This window comes from Salmo salar, chromosome ssa11 (genome assembly GCF_905237065.1).
Source record: "Salmo salar chromosome ssa11, Ssal_v3.1, whole genome shotgun sequence".
Lineage (NCBI taxonomy): Eukaryota > Metazoa > Chordata > Actinopteri > Salmoniformes > Salmonidae > Salmo > Salmo salar.
In genome coordinates this window covers 55,436,873-55,453,881 of record NC_059452.1, presented here as the reverse complement: position 1 = coordinate 55,453,881, position 17,009 = coordinate 55,436,873, and the positions used below count along the sequence as shown (strand labels likewise).

Sequence of the window (17,009 nt, the reverse complement as noted above, 5' to 3'; positions counted from 1 at the left end):
AGTTAGCAAGCGCTAGTCGGCTGTACCTGTGCCAAAACTCCTTTAGAGGACTGTAGAGATCACAATGGTGAGTTACACGTCTCTGATTGGTGACACAATAAAGAGCTGCATGATACACAGAGACAACACCCTTCAGAGTAGAGCTGGAGACAGGTACATGAATAGCATCACCATAGATACAGAGTGAAAAGTGCAACGAATCAAATCCTTTCTCTCGGCAAAGGAAAAACAAGCTTTTGTGCCGGTAAATAAAAACCATGAAGCTGGAGTTTCCCTGACAAGGTTCTCTACATGGTGGTGGCGAAGCTAAAATTCCCATCCACCCAAACTTACAGATATTTGTACGTTTTAACTTGTTAAACTGCTGTCACCTGACCAGAGAACAGTGTCTAACTGCTGTCACCTGACCAGAGAACAGTGTCTAACTGCTGTCACCTGACTAGAGAACAGTGTTAAACTGCTGTCACCTAACCAGAGAACAGTGTTAAACTGCTGTCACCTGACCACAGAACAGTGTCTAACTGCTGTCACCTGACCACAGAACAGTGTCTAACTGCTGTCACCTGACCAGAGAACAGTGTTAAACTGCTGTCACCTGACCAGAGAACAGTGTTAAACTGCTGTCACCTGACCAGAGAACAGTGTTAAACTGCTGTCACCTGACTACAGAACAGTGTTAAACTGCTGTCACCTGACCAGAGAACAGTGTCTAACTGCTGTCACCTGACCAGAGAACAGTGTCTAACTGCTGTCACCTGACTAGAGAACAGTGTTAAACTGCTGTCACCTGACCAGAGAACAGTGTCTAACTGCTGTCACCTGACCAGAGAACAGTGTCTAACTGCTGTCACCTGACCAGAGAACAGTGTTAAACTGCTGTCACCTGACCACAGAACAGTGTTAAACTGCTGTCACCTGACCACAGAACAGTGTTAAACTGCTGTCACCTGACCAGAGAACAGTGTTAAACTGCTGTCACCTGACCAGAGAACAGTGTCTAACTGCTGTCACCTGACCACAGAACAGTGTTAAACTGCTGTCACCTGACCACAGAACAGTGTTAAACTGCTGTCACCTGACCAGAGAACAGTGTCTAACTGCTGTCACCTGACCAGAGAACAGTGTCTAACTGCTGTCACCTGACTAGAGAACAGTGTTAAACTGCTGTCACCTGACCAGAGAACAGTGTCTAACTGCTGTCACCTGACCAGAGAACAGTGTCTAACTGCTGTCACCTGACCAGAGAACAGTGTTAAACTGCTGTCACCTGACCACAGAACAGTGTTAAACTGCTGTCACCTGACCACAGAACAGTGTTAAACTGCTGTCACCTGACCAGAGAACAGTGTTAAACTGCTGTCACCTGACCAGAGAACAGTGTCTAACTGCTGTCACCTGACCACAGAACAGTGTTAAACTGCTGTCACCTGACCACAGAACAGTGTTAAACTGCTGTCACCTGACCAGAGAACAGTGTCTAACTGCTGTCACCTGACCACAGAACAGTGTTAAACTGCTGTCACCTGACCAGAGAACAGTGTTAAACTGCTGTCACCTGACCAGAGAACAGTGTTAAACTGCTGTCACCTGACCACAGAACAGTGTCTAACTGCTGTCACCTGACCAGAGAACAGTGTTAAACTGCTGTCACCTGACCAGAGAACAGTGTCTAACTGCTGTCACCTGACCACAGAACAGTGTTAAACTGCTGTCACCTGACCAGAGAACAGTGTTAAACTGCTGTCACCTGACCAGAGAACATTGTCTAACTGCTGTCACCTGACCAGAGAACAGTGTTAAACTGCTGTCACCTGACCAGAGAACAGTGTTAAACTGCTGTCACCTGACCAGAGAACAGTGTTAAACTGCTGTCACCTGACCAGAGAACAGTGTTAAACTGCTGTCACCTGACCAGAGAACAGTGTCTAACTGCTGTCACCTGACCAGAGAACAGTGTCTAACTGCTGTCACCTGACCACAGAACAGTGTTAAATTGCTCTATTACCGGTCTCCAACTTCCAGAAAGGTCCAGTCTGGTTACATGTTCCAGATACCCCATGGTGCCACCAAGAGGCACATTCTGGAATTTCTGCTTCTCTTCCTGCTTTACTCTGCTCTTCTCTCCCAGCATCCCCCTCTCGCTATACTGGCAAGCCTCTAGTGCTTTCCACACTTAAGATCTGGTACCAGTTTCGACAGCATTTTAAATACTCCTCTGCATCTACTACGAGTCCTATTGACAATAATCACTTCACTAATAAATAATGCTTTCTCTCACTGGACAATGAAAGGTTTCAAGTCCTTATCTAATAGATCATGCTTTCTCTCACAGAACAATGACAGGTTTCAAGTCCTTATCTAATAGATAATGCTTTCTCTTACTGGACAATGAAAGGTATTAAGTCCTTATATAATAGATAATGCTTTCTCTCATTGAACAATGAAAAGTATTAAGTCCTTATCTAATAGATAATGCTTTCTCTCACTGAACAATGAAAGGTATTACGTCCTTCCAAGACTTATATGTAAATGTATTTTTTTCTAGTTTTCCCAACTTGGCCTTTAAACACTCTTTGCCTCCATCTGACTTTTTTCCATTACCTTGAAACTAGTCTCCTGCCAATGTTCTGCCTTCCCTGCTCCACCCCCATCGCCAACCCTGGGATGGTTTATTGACTCTATTACCTCGACAGAAAGCAGTGATTTCTCACATCTATCTGTGTCTTATGTCAACGGACAAACACTCCACCTGTCACGTCCTGACCAGTAAAGGGGTCCTTTTGTTATTGTAGTTGGTCAGGACGTGGCAGGGGTGAGTTTGTTTTGTGTGTTTCGGGGTTTTGGTTTATGTTCTATGTTTTCTATTTCTATGTTCAGGGTTTTGGTTTGGCCTTCAATTGGAGGCAGCTATTTTTCGTTGCTTCTAATTGGAGGCCATATTTAAGTAGGGGTTTTTTCTTCATGGGTTTTGTGGGTAGTTTTTTTTCGTATAGTCCTTGCATCCTTACGGAACTGTTGGTTGACGTCGATTTATTTTGTTTAAGTGTTCACTTATAAATAAAAGAAGATGAGCACGATACCCGCTGCGCCTTGGTCCACTTTCTACGACGCACCTGACACCGCCAACAAAACTACATCTGCTTGGGAAGAGGAAATGGGGGTTGAATGTAAGAGTGGTGGGATGAGGTGATTGATAGAGTAGAGCTCCACTACATCTTGTGCCCGTCTTGGTCTCATACAATTTAAGGTTTAACATAAGAGTGGTATTTTTTTTCCAAAATTCTGATTGTCTGAAATATATCCAAATGTAAAATGATGAGTGTGAGGTCATGATAGAGGTCATGTCTCACCAGTATGGTGACCTTAGTCACATGTTTATTTGATACTCTAAACTACAAAATTACTGGGATCCTATTGTAAATGTTTTATCTGAGGTGCTTGAAATGAGTCTGCAGCCATGTCCCTTGATTGCTATTTTTGGATGTGTTGTGCGGAGGGAGAAAGGGAGGAAGGGTGGTTAGGATATGGTAAAATCGTTGTACTTACATTCATGTACATTTTGTAAAACTTGAATAAAAATATATTACATTTTTTTTAAATAATAGTTGTGAACAAATGTTGTTTACATCCCTGGTAGTGAGTATTTCTACTTTGCCAAGATAATCCATCCACCTGACAGGTGTGGCATAATCAAGAAGCTGATTAAACAGAATGATCATTACACAGGTGCACCTTGTGCTGGGGACAATAAAAGGCCACTCTAAAATGTGCAGTTTTGTCACACAACACAATGCCATAGATGTCTCAAGTTGAGGGAGCGTGCAATTGGCATGCTGACTGCAGGAATGTCCACCAGAGCTGTTGCCAGGGAATAGAATGGTCATTTCTCTACCATAAGCCACCTCCAAAGTAATTTTAGAGAATTTGGCAGTACGTCCAACCGGCTTCACAACCGCAGACTACGTGTATGGCGTTGTATGGGCGAGCGTTTTGTTTATGTCAACGTTGTGAACAGAGTGCCCCATGGTGGCAGTGGGGTTATGGTATGGGCATGAATAGTCTACGGACAGAGAACACAATTGCATTTTATCGATAGGAATTTGAATGCAGAGAAATACCGTGACGAGTGCAGTCCAGAGACATGGTTAAGGACTGAAACAACAATCCAGACATGTAAACAAGCGTGTGCTACCTCCCATGGGGAAAACACGAAGAGTAGTGAGCAATATGTTCCCTCAGTATGGTGGTAATATGGTGATAATATGGTATGGTGGTAATGTGGTATGGTGGTAATATGGTATGGTGGTAATGTGGTATGGTGGTAATATGGTATGGTGATAATATGGTATGGTGGTAATATGGTATGGTGGTAATATGGTATGGTAGTAAAATGGTATGGTGAGGTCCCTCAGTATGGTGGTAATATGGTATGGTGATAATATGGTATGGTGGTAATGTGGTATGGTGGTAATGTGGTATGGTGATAATGTGGTATGGTGGTAATATGGTATGGTGATAATATGGTATGGTGGTAATATGGTATGGTGAGGTCCCTCAGTATGGTGATAATATGGTATGGTGGTAATGTGGTATGGTGGTAATATGGTATGGTGGTAATGTGGTATGGTGGTAATGTGGTATGGTGGTAATATGGTATGGTGATAATATGGCATGGTGGTAATATGGTAGGGTGATAATGTGGTATGGTGGTAATGTGGTATGGTGATAATGTGGTATGGTGGTAATGTGGTATGGTGATAATATGGTATGGTGATAATGTGGTATGGTGGTAATGTGGGATGGTGGTAATGTGGTATGGTGATAATATGGTATGGTGATAATGTGGTATGGTGGTAATGTGGAATGGTGATGATGTGGTATGGTGGTTATGTGGGATGGTGGTAATGTGGTATGGTGGTAATGTGGGATGGTGGTAATGTGGTATGGTGGTAATATGGTATGGTGATAATATGGTATGGTGGTAATATGGTATGGTGGTAATATGGTATGGTGAGGTCCCTCAGTATGGTGGTAATATGGTATGGTGATAATATGGTATGGTGAAAATGTGGTATGGTGGTAATATGGTATGGTGATAATATGGTATGGTGGTAATGTGGTATGGTGATAATATGGTATGGTGGTAATATGGTATGGTGAGGTCCCTCAGTATGGTGGTAATATGGTATGGTGATAATGTGGTATGGTGGTAATATGGTATGGTGGTAATATGGTATGGTGGTAATATGGTATGGTGATAATATGGTATGGTGGTAATGTGGTATGGTTATAATATGATATGGTGGTAATATGGTATGGTGAGGTCCCTCAGAATGGTGGTAATATGGTATTGTGATAATGTGGTATGGTGATAATGTGGTATGGTGGTAATGTGGTATCGTGATAATGTGGTATGGTGGTAATGTGGTATGGTGATAATGTAGTATGGTGGTAATATGGTATGGTGAGGTCCCTGGCTATACCCAGCCCTATTCCCGGCCCTATACTGGCACTATTCCCGGCCCTATTCCCGGCCCTATACCCGGCCCTATACCCGGCCCTATTCCCGGGCCTATACCCGGCCCTATACCCAGTCCTATACCCAGTCCTATACCCAGCCCTATTCCCAGCCCTATACCCAGCCCTATTACTGCCCTATTCCCAGATATGTGGGATGTGATATTTGAGGAAACAAAACAATGACATGAAGAGTTATAACTCATGTATAAATCGCTAGTCACAACAAACAGACAAGGGCTTTCTGTGGTCAATTTTGATAACAGCAAGGCTACATTCTGATGATCTACCCTTCTCCCAAAGTGTGCACTTGTACACTTCCCCCTCTGGTGTTAGGGAATACGTTGGGAGTGTACGAGTGCACACTTCTGGAGAAGGGTAGGCGATCGGAAACACACTGACAACTCACCTTTTCTTGTCAGGAATCAAGGCACACTCAGAGACGTTCGACAGATGTCCTCTCTTAAACACCGACAGAGCGGCACCACTCTCTGTGTCCTTCAGAAGCAGACATACATAGTGTGGTCCTAATGGCACCCTATTCCCTACAGAGTGCACTACTCTTGACCAGAGCCCTATAGGTCCTTGGTCCGAAGTAGTGCACTATATAGGGAATAAGGGTGCTATTTAGGCCACAGTATATCATACAGATCAGGTTAATACCTATAGGCCTTGGTCAGAAGTAGTGCACTATATAGGGAATAAGGGTGCTATTTAGGCCACAAGCATATCCTATAGATCAGGTTAATACCTATAGGCCTTGGTCAGAAGTAGTGCACTATATAGGGAATAAGGGTGCTATTTAGGCCAGAGGCATATCCTATAGATCAGGTTAATACCTATAGGCCTTGGTCAGAAGTAGTGCACTATATAGAAAATAAGGGTGCTATTTAGGCCACAGAATATCCTATAGATCAGGTTAATACCTATAGGCCTTGGTCAGAAGTAGTGCACTATATAGGGAATAAGGGTGCTATTTAGGCATAATACTTATCATATAGATCAGGTTAATGCCTATAGGCCTTGGTCAGAAGTAGTGCACTATATAGGGAATAAGGGTGCTATTTAGGCCACAGGCATATCCTATAGATCAGGTTAATACCTATAGGCCTTTGTCAGAAGTAGTGCACTATATAAAGAATAAGGGTGCTATTTAGGCCACAGCCATATCCTATAGATCAGGTTAATACCTATAGGCCTTGGTCAGAAGTAGTGCACTATATAAAGAATAAGGGTGCTATTTAGGCCACAAGCATATCATATAGATCAGGTTAATACCTATAGGCCAGATGGCGCAATAATATTTCAACATGAATATGTTAATATAGGTACAGTTGAAATCGGAAGTTTACATACACCTTAGCCAAATACATTTAAACTCAGTTTTTCACAATTCCTGACATTTAATCCTAGTAAAAATTCCCTGTCTTAGGTCAGTTAGGATCACCACTTTATTTTAAGAATGTGAAATGTCAGAATAATAGTAGAGAGAATGATTTATTTCAGCTTTTATTTCTTTCATCACATTCCCAGTGGGTCAGAAGTTTACATACACTCAATTAGTATTTGGAAGCATTGCCTTTAAATTGTTTAACTTGGGTCAAACGTTTTGGGTAGCCTTCCACAAGCTTCCCACAATAAGTTGGGTGAATTTTGGCCCATTCCTCCTGACAGAGCTGGAGTAACTGAGTCAGGTTTTTAGGCCTCCTCGCTTGCACACTCTTTTTCAGATCTGCCCACAAATGTTCTATAGGATTAAGGTCAGGGCTTTGTGATGGCCACTCCAATACCTTGACTTTGTTGTCCTTAAGCCACTCTGCCACAAATTTGGAAGTATGCTTGAGGTCATTGTTCATTTGGAAGACCCATTTGCGACTAAGCTTTAACCTCCTGACTGATGTCTTGAGATGTTGCTTCAATATATCTACATGATTTTCCTCCCTCATGATGCCATCTATTTTGTGAAGTGCACCAGTCCCCCCTGCAGCAAAGCACCCCCACAACATGATGCTGCCAGCCCCGTGCTTCACGGTTGGGATGGTCTTCTTCGGCTTGCAAGCCTCCCCCTTTTTCCTCTAAATCTAACGATGGTCATTATGGCCAAACAGTTCTATTTTTGTTTAATCAGACCAGAGGACATTTCTCTAAAAAGTACGATCTTTGTCCCCATGTGCAGTTGCAAACCTTAGTCTGGCTTTTTTATGGCGGTTTTGGAGCAGTGGCTTCTTCCTTGCTGAGCGGCCTTTCAGGTTTTGTCGATATAGGACTCCTTTTACTATGGATATAGATACTTTTGTACCTGTTTCCTCCAGCATCTTCAAAAGGTCCTGCTGTTTTTCTGGGATTGATTTGCACTTTTCGCACCGAAGTACTTTCATCTCTAGGTGTAACGGCTTGTCTGTAGTGTGGCGGAAAGAAGCGCAGGAAGCAGCGAACACTGTGTGGTAATTTTAATAAACCACATGTACAAAATAAACGGTTTCCCACCAACAGGGAAAATACAATCGACAAGCACAGTCGAACAAAACGCAGTCGACACACAGAAAAACAATCCCGCACAATAGGGAGCGGGCCAGCTGAACTAAATAGCCCTCTTAATTGACTAACTCAGGGCAGGTGAGAAAACATAAAAAAAGGGAAAAACAAAAAGGGAATCGGTGGTAGCTATTAGGCCGGTGACGACAACCGCCGAGCGCCACCCGAGCAGGAGGGGGCGCCACCGTCGGTAGGAATCGTGACACTAGGAGACAGAATGTTTCTCCTTCCTGAGCGATATGTCGGCTGCGTAGTCCCATGGTGTTCATACTTGCAGACTATTGTTTGTACAGATGAACGTGGTACCTTCAGGCATTTGGAAATTGCTCCCAAGGATGAACCAGACTTGTGGACGTCTCCAATTTTTTTCTGAGGTCTTGGCTGATTTCTTTTGATTTTCCCATGATGTCAAGCATAGAGGCACTGCGTTTGAAGTTAGGCCTTGAAATACATCCACAGGTACACCTCCAATTGACTCATATGTTGTCAATTAGCCTATCAGAAGCGTCTAAAGCCATGACATAATTTTCTGGAATTTTCCAAGCTGTTTAAAGGCACAGTCAACTTAGTGTATGTAAACTTCTGACCCACTGGAAATGTGATACAGTGAATTATAAGTGAAATAATCTGTCTGTAAACAATTGTTGGAAAAATGACTTGTGTCATGCCCAAAGTAGATGTCCTAACCAACTTGCCAAAACTATAGTTTGTTAAAACCTGTCTGGGCTAGGGGGCAGTATTTTCACGGCCGGATGAAAAACGTACCCAATTTAACCTGTTTAGGATAGGGCGCAGTATTGACACGGCTGGATAAAAAACATACCCGATTTAATCTGGTTACCACTCCTACCCAGTAACTAGAATATGCATATACTTATTACATATGGATAGAAAACACCGTAAAGTTTCTAAAACTGTTTGAATGGTGTCTGTGAGTATAACAGAACTCAAATGGCAGGTCAAAACCTGAGAGATTCCTTTACAGGAAGTGGCCTGTCTGACCATTTCTTGAACTTCTTTTCCATCTCTATCTTTTACTAAGGATCTCTGCTCTAACGTGACACTTCCCACGTCTTCCATAGGCGCTCAGAGCCCGGGAAAAAACAGAATGTCGTCATCCCAGCCCCAGGCTGAAACACATTATCGCCTTTCTCAAGTGGCCGATCAAGGGACTCTGGGCTTATGCGCGTGACCCGACCGCCCCCGCCTTTGTGATTTTTTCCTCTGTTTGCCGAAAAGGAGATTCCCTGTCGGAATATTATCGCTTTTCTACGAGAAAAATGTCGTAAAAATTGATTTTAAACAGCGGTTGACATGCTTCGAAGTACGGTAATGGAATATTTAGAATTTTTTGTCACGAATTGCGCCATGCGCACGACCCTTCTTTACCATTTCGGATAGTGTCTGGAACGCACGAACAAAACGCCGCTATTCGGATATAACGATGGATTATTTTGGACCAAACCAACATTTATTATTGAAGTAGCAGTCCTGGGAGTGCATTCTGACGAAGACAACAAAAGGTAATCAAACTTTTATAATAGTAAATATGATTATGGTGAGTGCTAAACTTGCCGGGTGTCTAAATAGCTAGCCCGTGATGCCTGGGCTATGTACTTAGAATATTGCAAAATGTGCTTTCACCAAAAAGCTATTTTAAAATCGGACATATCGAGTGCATAGAGGAGGTCTGTATCTATAATTCTTAAAATAATTGTTATGCTTTTTGTGAACGTTTATCGTGAGTAATTTAGTAAAATGTTAGCGAATTCCCCGGAAGTTTGCGGGGGGTATGCTAGTTCTGAATGTCACATGCTAATGTAAAAAGCTGGTTTTTGATATAAATATGAACTTGATTGAACAAAACATGCATGTATTGTATAACATAATGTCCTAGGGTTGTCATCTGATGAAGATCATCAAAGGTGAGTGCTGCATTTAGCTGTCTTCTGGGTTTTGGTGACATTATATGCTGGCTTGAAAAATGGGTGTCTGATTATTTCTGGTTTGGTACTCTGCTGACATAATCTAATGTTTTGCTTTCGTTGTAAAGCCTTTTTGAAATCGGACAGTGTGGTTAGATTAACGAGAGTCTTGTCTTTAAATAGCTGTAAAAAAGTCATATGTTTGAGAAATTGAAGTAATAGGATTTTTAAGGTTTTGAAAATCGCGCCACAGGCTGCCAGTGGCTGTTACGTAGGTGGGACGAATTCGTCCCGCCTAGCCCAGAGAGGTTAAACAGGTTACTACTCTGGCTCAGAAACTAGAATATGCATATTATTAGTAGATTTGGATAGAAAACACTCTGAAGTTTCTAAAACTGTTTGAATGGTGTCTGTGAGTATAACAGAACTCATATGGCAGGCAAAAACCTGAGAAAAACCCAACCAGGAAGTGGATTGTAGTTTTTCAAGACTGGGCCTATTCAGTATACAGTGACTTAGGGTTCAATTTGCACTTCCTAAGGCTTCCACTAGATGTCAACAGTCTTTAGAACGTGTTTCAGGCTTTTGCAGTCAACAGAGAGCGAACAAGACCTCCTGGAGTCTGATGACCGAGAGCATGACAGGCCACAATTATGCGCGTTCACGTGAGGAGGTAGCTGTGTTCCAAAACGTTTTTCAAGACATTGGAATCATCCGGTTGGAATATTATTGAAGTTCTAAGTTAAAAAGGCCCTAAAGATTGATGTTTTACAACGTTTGACATGTTTCAACGAATGTAAATATAACTTTTTGTCGTGAAATTTGGGCCGCGCTTCCTACATTTGGAGTAGCTTACTGAACGCGCAAACAACAAGGAGTTATTTGGACATAAATTATGGACTTTATCAAACAAAACAACATTTATTGTGGACCTGGGATTCCTGGAAGTGCCTTCTGAGAAAGATCATCAAAGGTAAGTGAATATTTCTAATGCTATTTATGATTTTAGATGACTCCAAAATGGCGGGTATCTGTATTGCCTGGTGTATTTTTCTGAGTGCAGTACTCAGATTATTGCAAAGTGTGCTTTCCCCGTGAAGCTTTTTTTAAATCTGTCACAGCAGTTGCATAAAGGAGATGTTCATCTATAATTCTTTGAATGGCAGTTTAATATTTTATCAACGTTTACGATGAGTATTTTTGTAAATTGTTGTGCTGATTCACCGGCAGTATTCGAGGCAAAATATTTTCTGAACGTCACGCGCCAGTGTAAAATGCTGTTTTTGGATATAAATATCAACTTTATCGAACAAAACATACATGTATTGTGTAACATAATGTCCTAGCAGTGTCATCTGCTGAAGATCGTCAAAGGTTAGTGCTTCATTTAGCTGTGTTTTGGGTTTTATTGACACATGTCCTTGCATGGAAAATGGCTGTGTGATTATTTTTGTCTATGTACTCTCCTAACATAATCTAATGTGTTGCTTTCGCTGTAAAGCCTTTTTGAAATCGGACAATGTGGTTACATCAAGGAGAAGTGTATCTTTAAAATGGTGTAAAATAGTCGTATGTTTGAGAAAGTTGAATTATGACATATTCTAGTTACTGGGTAGGAGTGGTAACCAGATTAAATCGGGTATGTTTTTTATCCAGCCGTGTCAATACTGCCCCCTAGCCCTAACAGGCTAACAAGAAATTTGTGGAGTGGTTGAAAAAACGAGTTTTAATGACTCCAACCTAAGTGTATGTAAACTTCCCACTTCAACTGTAAAACAGACATCCACAGACAGGAGTGAAACAAGATCCACATAAACACTGAGACGGATTAGGTGTGTGACATCACACAGACAGGAAACTGAAACAGCTTCAATAACAGACCTTGTAACTTCCTTGAGATGTGTACGTCTGTATTAATTAACACACACCGACTCCCAAATGGATACATATTCCCTGCACACCAAAACTAGTGCACTATATAGGGAATAGTGGTCATAAGTAGTGCACTATATAGGGAATAGTGGTGGACTATATAGGGAATAGTGGTCATAAGTAGTGCACTATATAGAGAATAGTGGTCATAAGTAGTGCACTATATAGGGAATAGTGGTCATAAGTAGTGCACTACATAGGGAAGTGTTCCATTTGGGAAGCAGACCTAGTGTTTGGTGGACCTACCCATAGAGTGGCCGTCTTGTCGTGGGAGCTGGTCAGTCCTTGTGTTTGGTGGACCTACCCATAGAGTGGCCGTCTTGTCGTGGGAGCTGGTCAGTCCTTGTGTTTGGTGGACCTACCCATAGAGTGGCCGTCTTGTCGTGGGAGCTGGTCAGGACTAGTGTTTGGTGGACTAGTGTTTGGTGGACCTACCCATAGAGTGGCCGTCTTGTCGTGGGAGCTGGTCAGGACTAGTGTTTGGTGGACCTACCCATAGAGTGGCCGTCTTGTCGTGGGAGCTGGTCAGGACTAGTGTTTGGTGGACCTACCCATAGAGTGGCCGTCTTGTCGTGGGAGCTGGTCAGGACTAGTGTTTGGTGGACCTACCCATAGAGTGGCCGTCTTGTCGTGGGAGCTGGTCAGGACTAGTGTTTGGTGGACCTACCCATAGAGTGGCCGTCTTGTCGTGGGAGCTGGTCAGTCCTTGTGTTTGGTGGACCTACCCATAGAGTGGCCGTCTTGTCGTGGGAGCTGGTCAGGACTAGTGTTTGGTGGACTAGTGTTTGGTGGACCTACCCATAGAGTGGCCGTCTTGTCGTGGGAGCTGGTCAGGACTAGTGTTTGGTGGACCTACCCATAGAGTGGCCGTCTTGTCGTGGGAGCTGGTCAGGACTAGTGTTTGGTGGACCTACCCATAGAGTGGCCGTCTTGTCGTGGGAGCTGGTCAGGACTAGTGTTTGGTGGACCTACCCATAGAGTGGCCGTCTTGTCGTGGGAGCTGGTCAGGACTAGTGTTTGGTGGACCTACCCATAGAGTGGCCGTCTTGTCGTGGGAGCTGGTCAGTCCTTGTGTTTGGTGGACCTACCCATAGAGTGGCCGTCTTGTCGTGGGAGCTGGTCAGGACTTTGGTGTCGTCAAAGCAGAAGTGACAGCTGGTGACAGCGTCTGTGTGACCCCTCAGCACCTTGATGGGAATCTGCAGAGGCACAGGGAATCAAGCCCCATATCACATCTCCATTAGACCATGAAGGGGGTCTGAAGAGGCACGGAGAATCAAGCCCCATTTCACATCTTTATTACACCACATCAGCCCATTTCACATCTTCATTACACCATGATGGGGGTCTGAAGAGGCACGGGGAATCAAGCCCTTTGGAGGAATCAAGCCCCATTTCACATCTTTATTACACCATGAAGGGGGTCTGAAGAGGCACGGGGAATCAAGCCCCATTTCACATCTTCATTACACCATGATGGGGGTCTGAAGAGGCACGGGGAATCAAGCCCCGTTTCACATATTCATTACACCATGATGGGGGTCTGAAGAGGCACGGGGAATCAAGCCCCATTTCACATCTTCATTACACATAGTAGTATTATTTGGGCCCAGTTGTTTCCCTAGCACTGTTTCAACATGCTAACGTTTTAGCATTTTTGGCACAAATCCCATTCAAGTCATGGGACTGATATTAGCATTTTTTCAAATTGTCCAAATCATCTGAAACTATCTAAAATTGTATTGTGAAAGCTCAACTAAGTCACTTATATATGTTTTGAACACGACTAAAGTCACTAAAGCATCGCAGTAATGATAATGTGAACGTCCATCATTTTAATACAATAGCTGAGGTCTGTTCTTTCTGTTCCAAAAAAATGGCACCTCAATTAACGAGCCATCTGTTGAGATGTCTTGGTCATCATTTATATGTTTGGTCACCAGCCAGATGTATAGCAGGAGGGCTTTTCATGCAGCGTTTCCTAGCCTGGTCCCAGATCTGGTTGTGTCATGAGTGGTAAGGACTTGGGCATGATAGCACAAACAAGACTTGGCACTCAAAGTGTTTCCATGTTTAAGGAAACTGTTTTCATTAAAAGCTTGCTGTCTAGTAGGCTAGTTGACAGTTGTCATCATTCATCCATGTTATTGTCAGTGTTATGACACAGGTGCAATACAATGAATTATGTATAGCTATGTGGCTCGCTGTTAGCTTGACTTGCTAACGTTAACTATTAATTAACCAATCACTCATTGTCGTTTGTAGTTTTATAACAGTTTACAGGGAAGTAGCTGTACACTACTACAGCATATAACATAGTTAGCTAACTGCTCTAGAAAGAGTTATAAACATGAAGGCTATTCAACTCATTCCCTCTCTAGCCAGCTAGCTAGCTAACCTGGGCGGCAAACTGCTCTAGAAAGAGTTATAAACATGAAGGCTATTCAACTCATTCCCTCTCTAGCCAGCTAGCTAGCTAACCTGGGCAGCTAACTGCTCTAGAAAGAGTTATAAACATGAAGGCTATTCAACTCATTCCCTCTCTAGCCAGCTAGCTAGCTAACCTGGGCAGCTAACTGCTCTAGAAAGAGTTATAAACATGAAGGCTATTCAACTCATTCCCTCTCTAGCCAGCTAGCTAGCTAACCTGGGCAGCTAACTGCTCTAGAAAGAGTTATAAACATGAAGGCTATTCAACTCATTCCCTCTCTAGCCAGCTAGCCAGCTAACCTGGGCGGCTAACTGCTCTAGAAAGAGTTATAAACATGAAGGCTATTCAACTCATTCCCTCTCTAGACAGCTAACCTGGGCAGCTAACTGCTCTAGAAAGAGTTATAAACATGAAGGCTATTCAACTCATTCCCTCTCTAGCCAGCTAACCTGGGCAGATAACTGCTCTAGAAAGAGTTATAAACATGAAGGCTATTCAACTCATTCCCTCTCTAGCCAGCTAGCTAGCTAACTTGGGCAGCTAACTGCTCTAGAAAGAGTTATAAACATGAAGGCTATTCAACTCATTCCCTCTCTAGCCAGCTAGCCAGCTAACCTGGGCGGCTAACTGCTCTAGAAAGAGTTATAAACATGAAGGCTATTCAACTCATTCCCTCTCTAGCCAGCTAACCTGGGCGGCTAACTGCTCTAGAAAGAGTTATAAACATGAAGGCTATTCAACTCATTCCCTCTCTAGCCAGCTAGCCAGCTAACCTGGGCAGCTAACTGCTCTAGAAAGAGTTATAAACATGAAGGCTATTCAAGTCATTCCCTCTCTAGCCAGCTAACCTGGGCAGATAACTGCTTTAGAAAGAGTTATAAACATGAAGGCTATTCAACTCATTCCCTCTCTAGCCAGCTAGCTAGCTAACCTGGGCAGCTAACTGCTCTAGAAGGAGTTATAAACATTAAGGCTATTCAACTCATTCCCTCTCTAGCCAGCTAGCTAGCTAACCTGGGCGGCTAACTGCTCTAGAAAGAGTTATAAACATGAAGGCTATTCAACTCATTCCCTCTCTAGCCAGCTAACCTGGGCAGCTAACTGCTCTAGAAAGAGTTATAAACATGAAGGCTATTCAACTCATTCCCTCTCTAGCCAGCTAACCTGGGCAGATAACTGCTCTAGAAAGAGTTATAAACATGAAGGCTATTCAACTCATTCCCTCTCTAGCCAGCTAGCTAGCTAACCTGGGCAAGCTCCTGATGTTCCCACACCGAGGATCTTCTCTTCTCCACATCGGTCTCCTCTTTCCCTTCATCAATGGTCTCATCAAGTGACAAAGGATCGATATTTCTACACGTCATTTTGTCCAGGAAACTAAATATGTATTTTGTCTAAGTTAGTAATTTCATTGTTTTTGTTTTTCGGTAAAAAGTATCAGGCTACAGTAGCTAAGCAGTCAGGCAAGAGTTTGTTGTGCCAGTCGGTGCGTTCCCATGGCGACGGCCATGCTGAGATGGAGAACAATCTGAAATGTGCAGATGTTTTATGTAATGACAATTTTTTACATACATACACACACATATATATATATATGTGTGTGTATGTATGTAAAAATTGTCATTACATAAATATATATATATATATATATATATATATATATAAATATATATATACGCAATGCATTCGGGAAAGTATTCAGACCCTTTGTCTTGTTCCAAATTTTTGTTAAATTACAGCCTTATTCTAAAATCGATTAAATAGTCCCCCCCCCCAATCAATCTACACACAATACCCCATATTGACAAAGAAAAATTTTTTGTTGAATTTTTGCTAATGTATAATTTTTTTTAAACTGTAATATCACATTTACATAAGTATTCAGACCCTTAACTCAGTACTTTGTTGAAGCAAATTTGGCAGCGAATACAACCTCAAGGCTTCTTGGGTATGACGGTACAAGTTTGGCACACCTGTATTTGGGGAGTTTCTCTCATTCTTCCTTGCAGATCCTCTCAAACTCTGTCAGGTTGGATGGGGAGCGTCGCTGCACAGCTATTTTCAGGTCTCTCCGGAGATGTTTGATCGGGTTCAAGTCCGGGCTCTGGCTGGGCCACTCAAGGACATTGAGACTTGTCCCAAAGCCACTCCTGCGTTGTCTTAGCTGTGTGCTTAGAGTCGTTGTCACGTCCTGACCAGTAAAGGGGTTATTTGTTATTGTAGTTTGGTCAGGACGTGGCAGGGGGTGTTTGTTTTATGTGGTTCGGGGTTTGTTGGGCTATGTTCCTATGTAAGAGGGATGTTTGTTTAGAGTATTTCGGGGTTTGTTGGGCTATGTTCTTGTTAGTTTATTTCTATGTTAGTTCTAGTCTTTCTATTTCTATGTTTAGTTAATGGGGTTGACCTTCAATTGGAAGCAGCTGCTCATCGTTGCTTCTAATTGAAGGTCTTATTTAAGAGTGGTGTTTTTTCTATGGGATTTGTGGGTAGTTGTCTCCTGTTTAGTGTCTGAGCACCTGACAGAACTGTTTAGTGTCATTCATTGTTTTGTATACGTGATTTGTGTTTTTCCTTCTTTTAATTAATAAAGAAGATGAGTATACACGTTCCCGCTGCACCTTGGTCCAATCCTTACGACGCCCGTGACAGTCGTTGTTCTGTTGGAAGGT

General features: G+C 42.7%; 1 protein-coding gene across 1 annotated transcript in view; it reads right to left on the bottom strand.

Moving 5' to 3' along the window:
* LOC106562075 (WD repeat-containing protein 88) overlaps positions 1-15,835 on the bottom strand; it is an 89,699-nt gene extending 73,864 nt beyond the window's left edge. The window contains exons 1-3 of the mRNA XM_045689776.1: positions 15,588-15,835; positions 12,998-13,108; positions 5,927-6,015 (exon numbers count right to left, since the gene is read on the bottom strand). Of these exons, the coding sequence (XP_045545732.1) occupies positions 5,927-6,015; positions 12,998-13,108; positions 15,588-15,704 (317 nt within the window). The 5' untranslated portion in view covers positions 15,705-15,835. The remainder of the gene's footprint in view (positions 1-5,926; positions 6,016-12,997; positions 13,109-15,587) is intronic.
* Positions 15,836-17,009: the final 1,174 nt, after the last annotated feature.